This window comes from Coturnix japonica, chromosome Z (assembly GCF_001577835.2).
Source record: "Coturnix japonica isolate 7356 chromosome Z, Coturnix japonica 2.1, whole genome shotgun sequence".
Taxonomy (NCBI): domain Eukaryota; kingdom Metazoa; phylum Chordata; class Aves; order Galliformes; family Phasianidae; genus Coturnix; species Coturnix japonica.
Window position 1 is genome coordinate 12,011,361 of NC_029547.1, and position 20,079 is coordinate 12,031,439.

The window sequence follows — 20,079 nt, forward strand, 5'->3', positions numbered from 1 at the left end:
GTGCTCAAATTTCTATCAACATCAAAACATTTATTTTATGTCCTGTCAGCAGGAGTGTGTCCCTTTGTGTGTGCTTTAGCAAGGAAAACAGCTGCTTCTGGATGTTAAAAACTGCTGAGTTCTGATATGCCACAGCAGAAAGCAGTAATATATAGTTTAGGTACCAGGCAAGTTTTGCTGGGTTTTGTACAGCAGGACAGAGAACTGTATTTTTGCAGGTCACAGTTGCAAGAAGTGGCATCTGTTCCTACAAGAACACTGAATTTTGTCTTCAGAAGCAGCAGCTCTACCCATATTCAGCACTGTTTCTGTACAGTTTTTACCTCTGTCTGTAAACAGAGGGATGCCAAGAGCATTACTTTTAACATATAGTGTAATCTTTAATACTGCTTCTGTGAACCAGTGTCTGTTAAAATTTACTTTTTCTCTTGGTCAGTCAACTGCAAATTTCAGAGATATTTAGCAGTCACTCTTTCTGTGTTTGCTTATTTTTATTCTTGCCATGTCTGCCTACAAGTAGAAAAACCTACACATGGAAGACATGATGTGCTGATCCTGAGGTCAAAAAATCCTGCATACCTCTATCATGAAGCCTTGAATGTTTCTTTCTGTATTAAGTATGATAATAATAATTATAATTAAGTCTTGACAGTTGCTTTATCTGTTGAAACAGATGTCATAGTGTATGTCATAAAAAGACTGCATAATTGTGGGTCAGAAGTAGACCAATCTTAATTTTAGCGAGTGATTTCAATGTAAATATGCGTAACTTCTTATGGAAAATGCTCAGTTGACTGTGATAATCTGCAGCAAGATGCTCAAGGTAATACTTAAATAAGAATACTTAACTGGCTATGGCACAATTTATTTTATTTGTAGAAATCGGATTTGCAAAAATATGCTATATGTATTTGCTGTTATTAGACAATTTAATCATGTAATAGTTTTTGATGTAAGAAGGGAAATTGTTCTGGATTTTGTTTAGAAACCTTCTTGAAATTCATCTTTATATTTAGTTAGGTGTGGTTGTTATTTTGTCCCTTTATTAATGAAGAGACAAATTGTGGTGCTACAGAAATCACAGAACCACAGAACGGCCACGGTCAGGGCCGCCAACCTCCTCAATTAATACTAGACCAGGCTGCTCAGGGCCCCATCCAACCTGGCCTTGAGCACCTCCAGGAACGGGGCATCCACAATCTCTCTGGGCAGCCTGTGCCAGCACCTCACCACTCTCATATTAAAGAACTTCCCCCTGACATCCAACCTAAATCTTCCCTCATTCAACTTAAAACCACTTCCCCTTGTCCTGCTGTTATCTGCTCTTTCAAAGAGTTGACTCCCCTCCCGTTCATAGACTCCCTTCAGGTTCCAAAAGGCTGAAATCAGGCCTTAAGTAACATTTGTACATGAAGAATATTTTGTAAAGACTTTGCCATATGCTAAATTATTTGTACTTAAGGGAAAATAATTTATATAAACTCATTTCCTCTATGGAACAAGTTACATGACCTCAGCTTATTTGGCAAGGATGACACATACCTATTCATTTAAATAATGTGTGCTAATCTTTTATTCCATCTTGATGATAGAGGTGTGTATTTCTCTGTGAAGAGCAAAGAGCTACCAACTGTCCCATTTTAAATACCTTTATGTGGTTCTTAATCATGTTCTTAATTGTCTAATAAGATAATTCACTTTGCTAAAACAGTTGTCACTAGGGCTTTTCTTAGCAATGTTCATTGTATGCTTGTGCATGTTTCAAACTGTTGTTTGGCACCAGACCTATGCCAGCTGGCAAATGGATTGTATTTTCTTGTCTGGGAGGTGACCTTTGTTGTGACTATGACTTGCCATAAACCATTTAATAGATTTCTCCTCAGATTTTATGACCATCTGTTTTAGAGGACAAATATGTTTTGGTTTGTACCAGCTTCTATCTTCCAAATGCCGTCCCAGAATGCAGCTTATGTGTCAGCCCAGATTTTGTACCAAGGCTTACAGATTGGCTTAGTTGGGTTGTGAGACCTTGGAAGTGACTAAGAAAAATGTACATACACAGATCACTCTGAAAGTAATGCCTCCTATTGATCTCCATGGAAAACACAACAGATACAAAGAACACAATAACACTATTTGATAGTGCAAATCCCCAGCTTCAAAACACTATTTTTCAACACATTCACCACCATTAGCTGTGCATTTTAGTTGAAGAAGAGCCTGCAGACTGTACTTGTAACAGTACGCACCAGTGGATGTGACCCACTGTTTCACAGTTGCTGTGATGATGATGTTGGTAGGAAAATGTTGACCGTGCAATTCATCCTTTATCAGTTTTACCAATAGGAGTTGGAAAGCATGAAATCTGAACCATACAGTAGAAGCAGTTGGACAGTCCAGCCAGTCAGTGTGCTCCATGGTGTTGAGACTTGTATGGAGCCTGGCATTATTGTGTTGCAAGAGAAAGGTTGTCTTTTTCTCAGGCACTACTCTGGAAGTTCAGATCTTCAGCTTAGTCAGCATCGTGGTGTAGCAGTCAGACTTCATGGTTTGTGTGGGTTCCAGGAAGTCCAAAAAGATCACCACTTTTCTATCCCAAAAGATAGTGCACATCACTTGACTTTCTGAGGTCTGCATCTTGAACTTTTTATTCAGTGGGGAAGTCCCATATTGCTACCTTCTGCTGCCATCTGCCACATGGCAACAAAATGTAAAGGAATACTGCCAGGATGGTTCATCCTTTATTGCCAGAGCACCAACATCTGCTTCTGATGTCATGGGACAACATCACAAAATAGAGGCATTACTTTCAGAGCAGCCCTTGTGCTGCTTCCCCCAGCGACATGAGAGAAAGATGTGTTAACATCTACTGCATATGTAAAAGAAATACTGTATTCATTTGCAGGGCTGTTTACTAAGATTGACAGAGATTTGTATATGGGACTTTCCTATATTATTTTTAAGTCCGTGCCCTCTGTGATTTAAAGACTAGGAGAAAGGCTAAGTGATTGTCAGGAAAAATCGGTGGACATGATCAGGAACTTCTGTTGGGTTTAATGCTTTTGATAGAGGAGATAATTCCTTAATGGCCAAAGAGTTGGCTTGTATCAAATGCCTTCACATGAAGTCAAATGGATTGAATGGGAACCTTTTCAGCTGATGATTAATGAGAGCTTGGTTTGTGAGATCAGATCATAGGTAAAAATCTGTTACCAACTTCTGGGGACAATTTTGCAAAACAGGAAGCCAATTTCCATCTGCAACCTTAATGATTATTAAAGTAAGGCCAGAGACAGAAGGTCAGACTGTGTTATGTTTCAACATACAATCTGGATGTCTTTTAAAGCAATAACTAATGAAAAAACTCTTGTTCTGTTATTTTTATGTTGTATTAGAGTGAAATCATGTATGAGCTGTAGTTTCCCTAATGACCAATCAGTTAAGAGTTTGGAGTGGGAAAGAGAGGAAGGCAAGGAAGGCAAAGAAATTGTAGTAATTACCAATCCTAAAGCTTTTATTGGCATTTGAGTTGAAGTTTGCCGTCATCTCCTCACAGAATTTTGTATACTGGAAGTGAATGTGCTTGTTTCCTGCAGTTACTGTGGTGCTTTTCTTCATTCATGGCTTTAATACACAAACTGAAATGCTTATTCTTTTTTTCCCCCATAGTCTATGTCTTGTGTGCCAATAATGGAATTTCTTTCATGTTTGGTCTAAGCAAATACCTCTTGCTTCCTTCCAGAGAACTGCTGTAGAGTTTGTCTGCCACCTGTCATAATTTACTCACTTTGTTTTGCTGCCTAATCCTGTCCCCCTGCTCAAATACTTCATTTTATTCCCTCTTGCAACAGTCATTGGTCATTTTCACTTTCACAGTGTTGATGCTGAGCTCCAGGCCTGTTCTGATCGTGATGATCTTCCCTCTTGGGCCACAATCAAAGTGTTAATGAAGCCCAGCATCTAATTGTTTGTCCTGCCCATTGAAGGTTTCGCACAATATCCCCCTGGCTATATTAAAGATGCTATTAAAATAATTTCACTGAGATACTTGCAGGGGCATAAGAAGGTTTTGGTATCATGTTTTATGACTTTTTGAGTTCTGTTTCTGATTTTCTCATTGTTTTCTTCTGATATATCTGCACCTGTGCTCAGCTGGCCTGCATTTTGAGATTTTCAAAGCAGATCTTTATCTGTTTTCTGAATTTGCATGATAAACTGGGAACAAGACATGCAACAGCTGTGCAAAACAAATACAGAAAAACATGGTAGGAATTCCAGTAGATCTCAAAAAAAAAAAAAAATCTCAGCAGAAGTCTATGGTATTCCTACCCCAAAGCAGCACTGGGTAAAAACGATCCATTTACAGCAAAGCTAACAAACCATATACCAAAAACAGATAAATGTTTCCCATCGAGAAATGCAGATTAAGTTTAATTTCCTGTCATACTGTTGGTCTGATTTACACAGATTGCTGTATTTGATTTTGGGAGCATTAGCTTGCATAATTCGAGTTTTGCTGTGTTTTCATTCTTTATAGTAAGCTTCACAGAAATTTTAATAAGCAGGCATGGTTGTAATGCTTTAATGGTACCTTTCAAAGTTAATGTTTTCAGAACAATTCACACACTGATAGTTTCCACTGGGGGATCAGGTGCTTTAATTAAACTTCAGTATTTGCATGTGGTAGATGGTTTAATTTTGCAATCCTGTATTTCCAAATTGGGAATTTTGAGAGAAGAAAGACATCAAAATGTGCTCAGTGGAAAACGTGTTCACTAACAGCAACTGGAGCCAAACAGAAGATTGAATCAAAGTAGCTGCTTTACCAGAGTATATGCAAAGGTCTACAGCTGAACCGCGTAACTGCTCTTGAGCGTTTGATGACTGGAAGAGATTATGGATTAGGTAGAGTGGTAGTTACTATGTTGGTTGATGAGTGGCAGTAACCCAGCGTACTCTTACTTATAAATTAAAACTTTTGGATGTATTTCTTAATATTTATTGAAGAACAAGTCTTCTGCCTTTTTGTTCGATGTGAGTACCTACAGGCAAACTTTTGACTTCTTAAGGCCCTTCTTTCTCACAGCATCTTTTTATTAATTTAATGTGTTTTTTAAGTCTGTCACATGGAGCGGCATGGTTAGTGATCAGCTGCAATGTCTGAATCATTCTTTTCCTACTACCCAGCCCTGTCCATGCCTGTTTGTCTATTGTTCTTGTCAGTTTTGAAAGAAAAAAGGCTGTTACATTTCAGAAAATTCCTTACAATTTAAAATGTGTGTAACTCCGACAACCTGAGAATGGGAATGATGTCTGAACATCTACTCACAGAGCCTGGAGGCTGTTTAGGTAGGCTCCTCTGCATCAAAACAGCCTGAATAGTAGTAGTGCTCCTGAAGCCATGATGCTCAAAGAACAAGCACAGCAAGGTAACCTCTCACCTGCTAACATGATTACATCCAGAGCAATCACAGCTTATTCAAAAGCAGTAAATATCAGTCCTACACAGTTAATGCTATGTTGATAATCACTCTATTAATAAAGTGATCCAGTGTGCCAGCTGTTTTGCCATCTGCAGTCCAATATATTTCAGAATGCACTTGATCTTTCAGATAGTAGAAGTGGTTAAGATTTTTGTCATGTCAATAACTATTCTGTATGTTTAAACTGATGGTGCTGCTTTGCATGCTTTGCAGGTTTTGCTGATCTTTGCAAAAGAAGACAACCAAAGTGATGGATTCTGGTGGGCCTGCGACAGAGCTGGTTACAGGTGCAACATTGCCCGGACCCCAGAGTCAGCACTTGAATGTTTCCTCGATAAGCACCAGGAAATAATTGTAATAGATCACAGGAACTCCAGATATTTTGATGCAGAAGATATCTGCAGGTAACTAAAGGGCCTTAAGCTATTCTTAAATTCTGGAATATGTTGTATAAAATCCATACTCTTGATAACAAGAAAATTAAATAATAATAAAAAAGAATGGAAATTTGAGTACAAGAGGTTTTCTTACCTCTCTAAGAGGAGTACAATTTGAAAAATAAGCTTTTGGCCAGGGTGACACTTGACCTGTAGAATTCTCTCTTCAGATCATGAGCATTATCCAGGGCATAAGCCACAGCTATTATGAAATCACTCTGTGCTTTCTGTATCTGCTTCTCCCTGAGTCTGCTTTCCTGAGTCAGTGCCATAACAAGGTTTTAAGCTGCAAGGCTTGAAACTAATGCTATTCTTTGTCCTCTACATCAGGCACACATCAGTGCGAGCTCTTCACAAAAGTTCACGTCACCCTTCTGTACGTGTGGAAATGGAAAATTGGGGTGCAGTTTTACTGCAGCATGCTACATTTCTCAGTCCCACATGAACTGAAATTTCTGTTGTTTATGACGAATATTTTAAAGTTCACAGATTTGAGGTTATGGAAGTGACTCTAAAAGAAATGCACATAAATATGACAACTCTTTATTCAGGAGAGAGTGACATGTTTGGAAAAAATGATGTTTTGCTGGTGAAAGATGAATGCAGTGTTCATGGTTGTGTTCATTTTCAGTTTCTTAGTAACATGAAGCAGTGATATTTTGCGTACCATGGTGGTGATTGATAGTTCTTTACAGGGACGTGTATTTGCTATACCTTCTTTTCCTACCAGTGTGCCACAAGAGCACTTTGTACACCTTAAAGAAGACTTTAAAACACCTAAAATGACAGTTGTGAAGGTGGGAGAAGGTGGTGGAGATTCTTGTTTAATTAAATGTTGAACTAACAGATACTGGGAGTGCACTGTATAGGTATTGCATCTTGTCAACCCCTGCTTTCAGGGCAGCCTGCCCTGCCATTAAATAGGTAAGAAGGACAAACCTTTACTAGGTTTGAAGAGTATTTGGAACCATTGTCTCTGTATTGCACTGTATTGTGCAGATTCTGAGGAGGCTGATGCCAAAAGAAACTGAATGTCTAAGTGAGGACCACTAGGTCCTATTTTCACACTTCGGTGGACACTTTCAGTACTGTTTTTCATTTGTATTGCCTGTGAAGACATTGTGCGTAACATTGAGAAAGTATGTGGTGTAACTGAGAAAATGTTGTTTTCTTAGGTCTATTCGTGCTACAAAGCCATCAGAACACACTGTAATACTTGCTGTGGTTCCACGCACGTACGTTTTACTCTGTGTTGTGAAATATTTTTGTTTTGCTCTGTGAGGATGAGATACAGAAGTTAGCTAATAACAGAAGGTATCTTGTAGATAAGATATAAACTCTTAAGTTTAAAAACTTACAGAATAAGTTTAATGTTAGTTTTTTCCTGAAATGGTTAGATGATGTATGTGGCCTATTTAAGTATTCAGTAACTTCCTTTCATGTAGATTAATATATCACCTTGACTTCAGAGAATTGTTATGAAGTGGCTTGCATACTGAAAAAAAATAAATAAATTGTTTTTAAAATGAAAGAATAGAAAACTGTTTGTTGTGTTGTACAGGAAATAACTAGATCAGATAAAATGCTGTGGTTATTAGGTAACTAGGTAATGGAGTCAGTTTTATTTCTGATGGTACTAAGCTTGGTATTATATCGTCCTGAAATCCTCATTGAATAATTCATAATCCATGCGTTCTTACTGACTTAAATACATTGTTTATCAAATACTTTAGAAAAAGAGTGGTTTCCCATCATTGTTAATACTTGTACATACGCTAAATCCATTCTAATTTTGTTGATTTCCTAGTTCGATTAGAAAGTAAGCAAACTGAGTTAGCAGGAGAACAACAAATCTGCCAAGATTAGAAAAGATTATGTTTGCTGCTTAACAAGACCTTATAGCTTGTTTCACATTTTACTTAATTGCATTATTTTAGCTTCTTTCTTGTAGGATATCACAGGATATCCTATTTTTGTTTATCTATCTATTTATTTGTTGGAAACCCCTGTGTGTCTATGAAGAGAAGAGGGACCTCTGTGTAATACCCATCGAATTTGCTGTAGAATTATTTTCTGGCCATAGTAATGGCTGCAAACATCTATAAACGTCTGTATCATCTTCAACAGACACTCAGAAGATCAACTTCTGTAATATCATGGTTTGATGTGTTTATTTTATGCAAGAGTATTCGTACTGCATTATATTTAGATAACTGTTGAATTGATGCCATCTAGTTCTTGCGTATTGTGTGACCAGCATTTTGTCTTGTAGATCTGCTGATCAAGAGGAGACTTCTGTTCTTCCCCTTCTTAATGCAGGCTTTGATAGGGTATGTCTTCCTTCATATATTATGTATTTAATAAAGTAACTGTGATTGCTTTGTAAATTACAGGCGCTTCTACTTCCTCATATTTAAATGAATCCTTCTTGTAAACTATATGTTTGCTTCTCTTAAAAATGTATTTATGAGTCAGCAGTTACTGTTGACTGGTACACTTGTATTCAGCAATGTATTGGAAAAGCATATGAAATAAGAGGATTTGTGATCTAGGTAGCCCTTCCAGAATAAGCAGGAGAATGGCTCTTCTCTCAGGTAACAGCAAGAGAACAAACAGGCCTCAGGTTGCACCAGAGGAGGGTCGGGTTGGATATTAGGAAAAATTTCTTCTCAGAAATAGTGGTGAAGTACTGGAACAGGCTGCCCGGGGTGGGGTGGGGGTGGGGGGGCTGGAGTCTCTGTCCCTGGAGGTCTTTAAAGAAAGGGTAGATACAGTACTAAAGAGTATGGCTCAGTGAACAGGATTGATAGTAGGTGGTTGCCATCCATGTACTGGATGATCTTAGAGACCTTTGCCAACCTTAATGATTCTGTGATTAAATTCATGTGGTCTGCACAGATGGTGAGTGGATTTTGTTTATGAGTGCATTTAAAAATCAATGTCATGTCACCCTAATTAATGTGTGCCTAGCAATCTAGACATGTCCGTGTGCATGACACTGCTAGGAATCTTTTCTGAAAGTACCAGCCCTGTCCTGCTCCTGCTGAATTGAAAAAAGCCAATGTTTTGTTGTTTTTTTCAGTGAGGTTTGAATTGAGTTGTTACATAGGTGTGAACACTTTCTATTCAGAGCATTGTAAGCTGTCCTGTACAAGAAATAAGAAGAGGAAATAATTGTTTCTCTCTGTTTCTTAAAATGCCTTTCTAGTGGAGTGCAGTGATTCTTGGTTCTTTCTAGCTTCCGTTTCTTACCATCTTACAGCCTTTGTCTGAGTGGCTTTGGGTAGTCATTAATGTTTGCTAATGTAACATAAAACATCTGTAATCTTAAAGCTAGCTCTTCATTAGAAAGGTTATATACTGAACATGAGTTCATCAGTAGGCTCTGTAGTTAGAGGGGATTAAATATACATAGTTACAAGAATTATCCCTATCAGGATACATTAGGATAAGAACATTATCCTATTGTTTCAGGCTGAGTCTAGTATCTGAGCTAATTCATACTTAGCCTGAGTTTCTTTGCAAAAAGAATATGCTCCTGAGTCACCATTGTGAAACATCACCAGAAAGAGGTAATAGTTCTTGCCTCTATTGCAAGGGCACTGGCAGGGCAAAAGCATTAAGGGTTTCTGAGGTGTTCTGATAGCTGGAAAAACAGGGACTAAAAGAAAGGTCAGGTCGAGGTTGCTAGCATTTTCTTAGTACAGCTCTCTCACACACACCAAAAAAAGGTTTTAATGTTTCTCAAAGTGAAGCCAATTTCCTCTCAAGTCTGGTGTTCCATTAAAAGAAAACCTGCAATACATTGTATTTAGCAGGCTAGATTATAACTTTGGATGCTGTAAGTACTGAGTACAGGCATGGGACATGCTGTGCTACTGAGGTGCATTCATCACAATGCCATGCTTTCTTCTAGGAAAGTGAAAGTGGTTGGATCTTTTTGCACCTGCCAGCTGTGCTGACAGGCGAACAAGGAGGTTTGTGTACAGTCTCTAACCATTCTCTCCAGCTGTCCCAAGTATATCATGGTGTTTACATCATGTAATCATTTCCTAGTATAATTATTTTCAAGCCTTTAAAAATACACCTGATGTCAAAAATCTTGTGTTCACAGATTGGAGGGAATAGTAACTATTTCTGCTTAAATAGGGATTTATAAGACCATAAGTCCATTAACAATTATATATATATAATATATATATATATTATTTATATATATTATATATGTACAAAAATATATTATTTATATTATATATATATATACAAAAAAGCTACAAAAAACCCAAATAAACACATTCCCCAAGTAGAGGGACTGCACATCTGGGGATCTTTTCCTCAACAGTGTAACAAAATGGTTTTTGAAAAATCATGGCTGCTCAAATTACAGCTTTATCTTCCCTAACTTTATTTTTATACTCCATCTTTTCCAGTAGTTTATTTTGCATTATCTAGTGATTCAGTGTATCAACATTTGTCATACTAGTTCTTCCTCTATCCCTTGACAAAACTCTTACTGTAACTGTTCTGTTTGATGGTACCTGTCTTTTAAGTGCAGATTCAACTTGATTAATAAAGAGCCTGATGCTGTAGCCAATTAGTCTGTCACTTTTTTTCTAGAATTTTATAGACAGAATTTCAGTTTTCGCATCAGATTTAGAGCTGATGATTCCCAAGAGCTCCTTTAATATTTCTGGGGGGGGGGATACACCTGCAAATGCATAAATATTAATGCCTTTTTTCCTGCTGTGAAAAGTGACAGTTATAGAAATACTTAATGTCTTAATATGAGGAGTGAGATAGGCCCATGGTAAGTTACCTCTAAATTTGGGCTTAAGCTGTCGACTCTAAAATCACATTTTTTCATAAAGGCGAGAAGCAATGATTCCTCAGACAACGCTCTCTGTTCTTCAGAGGTCTGACCGCTGGCTCTCGGCTCAGCATGCAGCTGTACTCTGAGATCTAATGATGTCACAGAGTATTTTCTGTGAAAAACAAAGTCTGCAGATGTATTTACAAATCACTGATGTAAATCCTCACAGCCAAAGTTTACTAGCGAGCAGTAAACGTGAACTGAAGTCAAAGAATGTGCTGATACTTCTGTGATGAATGTGAAGTTTCTCATTGCAGCTGACCCAACCCCTGCCCAAGCCCAGAGTTTGTTGCCCACAACCAGGTGGCTTTTGCAGATCTCCAAGGAAGAAGGTCCCAGCCTCTTTGGGAAATTTTGCCAGTGTGCAGCCATCCACACAGCACAGAATTATAAAATCATTTAGGTTGGAAAAGATCCTTATGATCATCAAGTCCAGCCATCATCCTGACACTGGCAGGGATGGTGCTGGGAAAAACCTATGGTACTCCATTTTGTGCCCATTGCCTCTCGCCCTGACATTGGGCACTGCTGAAGAGAATCTGACTCTCTTCTTTTTGCACTCTCTTCAAGTAATTATTTTCCTTAATGAGGTCTCTCCTGAGCCTTCTCTTCTCTGTTCTGACTAGTCTCAGCTCATCTAGTCATTCCTCATATGAAGGATGTTCCAGCCCCATTTTCATGGCCCTTTATCATTCCTGTTGCCAGCTCTCTTTATAATGTCAGAGTTTTAGATGCAAGAACAGGAATAATAGATTACAAACCTTCCGTTCTATTTCATGCACTCTTGGTTTGTTTTCCAGCGATTCACGGAGAATAGCAGCATAACTGCTTGTTACAATGAATTGATTCAAATAGAACATGGAGAAGTGCGATCTCAGTTCAAATTACGGTATGTAGACATATAAGAAAGCATAAGAAGTAAAAAAGACTGCTTGGTCTGTGTTCTCAGATGCAGATGTATGTACTTTGAATGCTAACCATGCCTTGTTCCTTGCTCATTTACAAAACAGGACAAATTTAAGCACTTTAGTAAGTGGTACCTTTAGAAAGCTTTGTTGATGTGCTTCGTTCACTTGTGGTTTAAATGATAGTTTTCATTAAAGCAAAATGCAGTACTTGTCCTTTATTCTGGTGCTTGCCTGTGCCCATATGCTTTCAAATGCCCACACTGTTTTTGGCAGTAGTACAGCAGCCATCACTGGTATTGCGATCAGAATGAGATCCCTTAGCAAAAACAGCTTCTGCTCATTTAATGGGAAGGGTAGCATTTTAATGATGACTTGTGTGTAAGTAGGGTTTATGGGCTGAGAAGTGGCATGGCAGGAAAATTTCTCAAAGTCATTCTTGATCTTACATGTGTGAAACTTCATGTTTGACAGCTTGAGCTAAGCACATTGTTGGGCTGGATCTTCCTAGCCCAGTTTGTGCCAGATTTGTCAGGCCAAGATCACAATTTTTTTTCATAATAAGAAATTTTTAATTGTAGAATTATCTCACTAAGATAAAAAAGGAAGACATAATTGCATAATCAGTTTAACATGACTGATTTTATATTTAATACTGGTGCTTACACCTACATGTAAATGTCTTTACCATTCATCTATACATAAAAAAAGACCTTTGAGCTGTCATGCAGAGAAAACATATTTCTCTGGATTCCCATGGGTGAGTTGCAGCTCCTTCTGCAGAAAATACTATCACTTCTCTGTTGGAGCCAGTGTTGCTATTTAGGCAGTAGATTTTTTTAAGATTCCATTTGCAAACCTTTCTCAAAGGACGTTAATGTTCAAGCATATATGTGTTTGTGTATACAAAAAAATATGTAAAAAATGATTATAGTAGAATTTTCAGGGAAAAAAATAGGATTTTAAGATGTCACGATTTTAATAGGTATTTTCCAAGGCTCAGCAGAAGAAACAAAAACAACAACAGGAAAAAAAGCAGAAATGTTATAATTAGAGCTGAACCTGACTTTGTTCAGTTGTGGATGCAGCGTGAAATGTGTGACTTGTGAATTTAGTTAGCAAATATCACTTTATGTCCATACAAGCAATACCTGTAGTTTGTGTTTAGATCCAATACACCAGATTTAGTAATAACAAGCATACTGTAGATGAAAAATTTTTCCAGCTGTTGAATTTTGTCTTGAGGATCACACTTCTCACAGTTTAGACAACATTCCACTTTGTTGACTGATGATGTCTCAAGTAAGATTCTTACCAGAAATGCAGGTGACCTCAGTTTCTTAGCCAAGAACATTCATTGCTTATTACTGTCTGTGTAGTAGCTTTTTGCCATTTTCATCTCTCTCTTGTTATTTACTGCAGCATAAAAGATTGGAAATTATCCTTGTCTTTCTTTAAAGCATCAGTGTATGTATCTATCAATGACTTCTTGTGTTATGTTTTGTTTTCCTTTATTTCTTTTTGTTGTAAACTTTATGTCCTTCTCATTGAAAATTACCTGCTGTAACAAATGGAATAACCTACTTTAAGAATTCGGTTCCAGTAGGGTTTAAGCCTCTCTCTGTAAGTGATATCAACTATGAATGCAGATAATTAAAACTCAGAATCAGGGAATGTGGTTCACATTGGTTGCCAAATTTTTCTGTGAGTTTACTTAAAATTATCACCAATTAAAAAAAATCTTGAAATCTGGAGGAGTGTCAGCCCTCAGAAGCTTTTCAGGTACTGACAATTCTATTATATTATTTATGTAAACAGTGTTGTACCACCCACTTGTAATTTGTCTCACTTTTCTAATTTCAGTTACGTGAACTGTGAACCTCCTTCCCTTTAAATTATGTGAATGTATAGCAACTAGATGTTTTCTGTGTTATCAGGTGTTTTGTATATTAGTAACACATCACATATATATCTACACATGTGTATGTCTGTATATTTACATCATCTCTGTGCAGTACTGTTTCAGAAAGCTTTGGTAGCACAACAGAGGAGTTTTGTTATTTTTTAATGCAACAAGCCTTATGCTAACATCTGGTGGATCAAAATAGCCTTCTGAAAGATGAACTTTCAGAGGGGGCATACTTGTAACTTAGAGAAGCTTTGCCTTGTGACAAAGGACTTCTTCCTACATTTGCCCAAAGAGGCAGATGTTCTGACTGAGTTTACCATGAAAAATTAAGCATAACTAGATTTTATTGCCCTATTTGGTTACAAATGTTTTCATCTTTGTGGTTTAATGAAAAGGGGGGGAAAATGTTGCACTGTATACTGACCACACAGGGTTGCTGGTCTTTCATATGTCTTTGTATGTGAAAAGAAAGACATAATGTTCTCAGAAAGTAAATCACTGGGACAAAATCCAGGATTTTTTGGGTGTTTGCATAGAAGAGAAAGTCTGTGAGAATGTTGGACCAGCCCAGGGAAGCAGTATTGGAAGTTATGTCAGTGAACAGAGATGACTTTCCTATTCCAGATGGGCACACTGTTTCTTAGACAGAATTTTTGTTTCTTTCATTCTAAATTTTGGTTGGGCATCTGTAGGATGTTTGCATTTACCAAAGAGTCCTGCTAGCTTGATTGCCAGATCAAATCAAAAAGTGGGTTCTGAATAGTGCAAACAGTGCACTGTGTTTTCTTGCAGAAAGCCTACTTAGTGACTTGTTAGTGCTGGTGTACCAGATCTACCACTGAGATACCTCAGTTATTTGCATAGCACAAAGTCACACCATGGAGCAAACTTGGACAGCTAGGTTGTCCAGCTCAGTTTATTGTATAGACTGAAGTAGTACAGTTGTCTTCTGTATACAGTACTTCTTCCTATGAATCTTCATTCACATTGTTGTATATGTGTGCCTTCATGTGTATTTCATTTCCAGTCTGTTTCTGTGTTATTTCTATGATGAGCAGGGCTACCAACAGGCTATATTTTTTAATGCAGAGGTGGAATACTTCTGTGCTAACCATGCACTGATCATCATTATTAAATAACACCCCACTATACTGTCTGTGAACAAGACGTTTCCATTATGTTATAGCTGTATACAAGGATGTTTATGCTTGGTGCTTTTCATGCTCCCTGCAGTGAGACATACATAGCAGATAATTGGTCTGAATTTAGGCCAGAAAAAAGACTGGGATCTATCACAATACGTTTGAGTTGCATCTTTTAATATGCACTACATCTCCATAGTTTACTTTATTGTGTTAATTAACACATTATTTTAATTAACATAAGTAATTAGCATTAAATAATATTAACATCAATCCTATTCTGTGTGAATTATAGATTTTGTGATGGCTTAAATCATCTCCTCTAATTGTGTAGCATTACAACTTTTTTGATAATCAAGGTCCATTTGCTGTACTTAAAAACTTATGTCTGTCCTTATATGTATATGTGTATTTGCACATGTAAAATAAGGACAGCACATTTTATTTATGTGTATATCAGGACATGTTTTGTTAGGGTATGTGTTAGAATATATTTAGAACAAATACATTCATATAATGTGCTGTGCTGATTTTTGTGTTCCCTATCCTTGTTCACAAAACTTTCTATTGCAATGTAAACAGCCATTTGTTATTTTTACTGATTGTTAGTTCCTGCTCTATAGAGGGAATCTGGAAAAGGCAACATGCTATTAAGTGATGTGCTGCCCCTGAGCAATTTTACAGTGTGATCTCAGAAGAGTATTTCAGCAACAGGAGTGTCCAAGGATGAAATCCCACAGAATATTACAGTGGTGATGGTTACTTGGTTTGGTTGAAACAGAAGGCTAATTTGTGATTAATCTATGGATAAGTGCAATGTGATAATCTGTTTACGATAAGCAATATGTTCTAACAGTAAAACTAACGTAAATCATTTGCTAATTTCAGGGCATGTAATGCAGTATTTACAGCATTAGAACATTGTCAGGAAGCTATAGAAATAACCAGTGAAGATCATGTTATTCAGGTATGGGGCAAAAATTAGTCATTTTGTGGAATTCAAAGACAGAAACCTGAAAGAGATCTTTGTTCAGTAATGTCTCTTCTAATTCAGTGTTTTGCTTTTGTTGCCATATTTCTGCAGCATTTCTGAATGCTGCCTGTTGACACTTGCTGAATTTTTAGGACATTTCCTTTTGTCACTTTATTCATATGATCATTTCCAGTTGCTTATATAAAACAAGCATGAAATCTATTGCAGGAATAGATATCCTGTGCAGTAAAGGGACTTGTTCTCTTTCCATACTTTCTATATCAGATTCTATGTTCAATGCCTTACGTAAAATAAATAAATAAATAAAATGTATCTAACAAATGCAAGTGAAGTCTCTCACCATTTGCATAATATTTTATGTGGCAGTCTGTAGGTGGTTTTGGATTTAGGTGCGTGCCCTGAAATACTTTGGTATGTTTGTGTGAGTAATCATCTTCTAAGTATGACCTCCTTATCCCGAAGTTCTTCTGTTTCACAGTATGTTAATCCGGCCTTCGAGCAGATGATGGGGTATAACAAGGGAGAGCTCATTGGGAAGGAACTTACTGAGCTACCAAAAAGTGATAAAAACCGTGCGGATTTGACAGACACTATCAACGCATGTATTAAAAAGGGAAAGGTAGGTAACTAAAATCAGCTTGGGCTACTTTAATTTGGATTTTCAGTCTGCTTTATTTTTTTCATATCTGGGTTTAAAAATACAAGACTCTGTTCTCTTGAGTTGCAAATATCCCATCCTAATTCTGTTCCTCTAATTCCTAAATGTTTTGAAAATGTTGGGCACATTTTCACAAGAGAAACATATGAAAAAGTTGAAACTGTCCTTAGACAAGCAAATATCTGCTTAAAGCAATACTGAGGATTACAAGATTTTACACTTTTTTAGGATATAAACATGAAATAATATGTAATTATTTACTGCATAAGGACTAGATGATAATAAATGAATATTTGACTGCAAGCTAAGTATTATTAGATGCTCTCTGTTGTGCTGTGTTTTCTTAGGAATGGCAAGGGGTTTACTATGCAAGAAGGAAATCAGGAGACAGTATCCAGCAACACGTGAAGATAACACCAGTGATTGGTCAAGGAGGGTAACTAACAAACATCTCCAGAGCACAGTTGCTTTTTTCTTTTTCTTTTTTTCTCTGTGCTTTCCCTATCTGTGCACTTGTCATGAACCTCCATGTGTTAAGGAGCAGGGTGGTGGTAACACCACTGACTTCAAACAGTGCAGGATAAATATACAACATTAAGAAGGCCATGATTTGTACTGATTTGTTCAGTTTGGTGTCTTCCTTTGCTGGCTAACAAAACATGAATCATAGTAATGGATAGTGTTGCTGTATATAGACAGCTGAAAATTGATGTTTGGGTTGATGTTACCATGCATTTCTCTGTGAAGTTACTCCAGAGTATTCAAACTGCTAACCAGGCAACTGGAAGGGTCAGCAGCCAGGTGATCCATTTTGTGTGCACACTTGCATGTGCTTGCACTTCTGCCATGTATGATGTGCATGTTGCCAAATTCTGCTCCCAGATGTGTGAGTGAACTCTTGCAGCACAAATAGAATCATGTATCTTAGAACGAAAACACGGCTGTTTCACTGCTTGTTGCTCAGTCAGTTGTTTGGTGTTGGTTTTAATATCTTGTTCCATAAAGTCATTAAGAATTCAGCTTTAAAAAATAGTGGAATGTCATTTCACTTCCTTCTTTAGCATTTGATGTAATTACAATGGATTATTTCTGTTGCTAGGAAGATCAGACACTTTGTGTCCCTCAAAAGGCTGCGTTCTACTAATGAAAACAACAAGCAGGTACTGTGTTTCTTCCATGTCGTAATTCTCATCTCTTTTACTAAATTATACTTTTTGTTTAAGAAATTGATGTAGATCACATCCCCTTGGAAAAAATATTACCGTTACCAGATTATCACTGGTTGTTAGATGAAGCAGAAGAAAATGTATTTGCATCGAGTTTAGTCTTTTTCTGCTGGGCTGCTCTCTTATTGTAGGACTGCTGAGTAGAGAAAGACTAATATTGTCTGGAGCACAGATATGAGTCTGTGGTACTAGGGAGCATCATGTACTGTAATGGGAAAGGAGTTCAAGATGTTAGTTTCTACAATGGCTCTCGACAGTCTGATCTGACATACTTACGTTTGATAATGACCTATGCTCAGCTCTTACAAGATCTGTAAATACATGGATCTTGAATAAAATAAAACTGTGTCGTATTGCCTTCAGTGTAGGACCTGAGGTATCATATACTGCACAGTGTGTCTGTTATAGAGGAATGTAATTGCAGTCCAGGGCATAATTTGAGCCACTCTCAGTGGCTTTTGGCTGCACTCAGCAAAGTGCTCCCTGCAGGTTAAAGGTGATTCCTCCCCTCTGCTCAGCACTGGTGCCAGTACTCAGCCACCCATACAACAGAGACCTGTGCACACTGGAGGGAATCTAACAAAAGTCCATTAAGATGATGAAGGGACTGGTGCATCTCTTCTGTGAGACAAGGCTGAGAAAGCTGGGTCTGTACAGACCAGAGAAGAGGAGGCTCCGGGGGATCTCATCAGTGTCTATAAATGGGAGGGTGTGAAGTGGATGGAGCCAGGCTCTTTTCAGTGGTACCCAGTGCCAGGACAGGGTGCAGTGGGCACATACTGGGAGACTGGAGGTTCCCTGCACACGTGTACAGGCACATATCCACCAGATCCTGTAAAAACCACGGAGGCTTGAGAAGCTCTTTGGCTGATCTGCTCCTGCATACTATCTGAAAGAGCCTCTGAAGCCATTGAGCATGTTCTATTCCAGTGGAATAAGAAATTCTGGACTTCTCTGAGTCAAAAAGTAAAATCTCCCTGAGGTCTGTAGGGGTGAGATGGAAGGTAGGGAGCATAAGGGGTAGCTGCTAGCATTTAAACTGAGGATTTGCTTATGGAATATGATACATTTCCTGTAATTTCCATTTTTCCTAAAAATGTGGGTTTTAGGAACCAGGTATATTGTTTTGTATAAAATTTTAAGTGTGCTTTTACATCTCTGTGGTTAAAGGCAATGTGTGCACAAAGATGCATGGAAGGTCACTCGAATTTCTAGTTGCCTGTTCTTCAGTATAACAAGCCTATCCTTAGTAATAGATTGCTGGAAAAAAAGTATTGGAAGTTAACAGGTAATATCCTGTAAAATTGTCTGTTATTTAAAACCATGCCTGTTGCACAGATAGTATTGAATCAATGAAGAAATTTGCATAGCTTTTGGAAGAACTTTGAAGCTCTGCCACTTAAAAATAAAGCTTGAAATGTTTCCAACTGACCTCATATTTGGATCAAAACACACATTTTAACATTAGCAGCGAGGTATCATTTACAGTAGCAGGATTTTAAAAGTACAGCCTGGAGTGCAGGAGACTTTTGTAATGGAAGAAGTACTAACATTACACAGTATTTCCTTTTTTTATTCATTAATAAAACCTCATTGTTCATGTTGTTGCATTTACAGCTGCTTTGATGTTGATTTGAAAGCGAGGTACCATTTGATGTATTTTTCTGTAGTGTACACACAGCTGAAAGGCTGGTGCAGTGTAAATGTAGAATGGTTTATGTAAGATCATCAGCACAGAACATTAACAGACTTGCAGCCATCTGTAAAAACAAACAAACAATCAAAAAACAGCAAAGGGAATATTCCAGTTCTTAGGACTAAACAAGTAAACTTAGCAACAAAATGTTATCTACAAACGTGTGTTGGAGGCCATGCTCAGTGGAAAGCACAATCAGTTCATGCTTTTCAGTACTGAATCATGAGCAGTTATTGGTAAATAAAGCCCAAATGCTGTGATATTTATTTCCTGAGCAGCCTTAGACAAAGTTGTATGTCCTCTGAAACATTCTGAACAGATATAGAAATCTGCTACAATGGTTAAAGATTACAGCCTGACAGAAAATATATTCTGTAGAGATTGAAGGTCTATATGGAAAAAAAATAAGGCACAGCCCACAGAACTAGGTGCGGGTTTTTTGTGTGTTTCTGTTCTGTGGTAGGAATCTCTCCTGCCTGTGGTACAGTATCAGCTGCTCTGGCATCAAATAGAAAACTTAACAGCATGTAGAGGCCTTGTTTTGGTTTAGATTGGGGATGGTGGTTATATATGAAAATACCTGTTCTGTATTCATAAGACTTCTTGAAATTATTTTTTCAGTGATACTGCTGTGTGTTTTTTCAATTGTGATCAGTGTTTGAGCACTGCAGTTTTGCACCCTCTGGTGGCAAAGAGAAGTTCAACGAAAGAGAAAGCACTGCTGACTTTTTCAGGAGGGCTTCATTTTCTGCAGCAGTT

At 37.7% G+C, this 20,079-nt stretch overlaps 1 protein-coding gene across 5 annotated transcripts in view; it reads left to right on the forward strand.

Annotated features, from left to right (window-relative positions):
* The window catches only part of PDE8B (phosphodiesterase 8B), a 65,344-nt gene that overhangs the window by 27,475 nt on the left and 17,790 nt on the right, over nucleotides 1-20,079 (forward strand). For 4 of the 5 annotated variants that reach the window (XM_032441227.1, XM_032441228.1, XM_015848637.2 and 1 more), the window contains exons 3-10: nucleotides 5,697-5,887; nucleotides 7,096-7,155; nucleotides 8,193-8,250; nucleotides 11,591-11,679; nucleotides 15,635-15,713; nucleotides 16,219-16,359; nucleotides 16,746-16,834; nucleotides 17,498-17,558. In XM_032441227.1, coding sequence (XP_032297118.1) covers nucleotides 5,697-5,887; nucleotides 7,096-7,155; nucleotides 8,193-8,250; nucleotides 11,591-11,679; nucleotides 15,635-15,713; nucleotides 16,219-16,359; nucleotides 16,746-16,834; nucleotides 17,498-17,558 — 768 coding nt within the window. The remainder of the gene's footprint in view (nucleotides 1-5,696; nucleotides 5,888-7,095; nucleotides 7,156-8,192; nucleotides 8,251-11,590; nucleotides 11,680-15,634; nucleotides 15,714-16,218; nucleotides 16,360-16,745; nucleotides 16,835-17,497; nucleotides 17,559-20,079) is intronic. The other variant, XM_032441229.1, reaches the window with a different exon arrangement.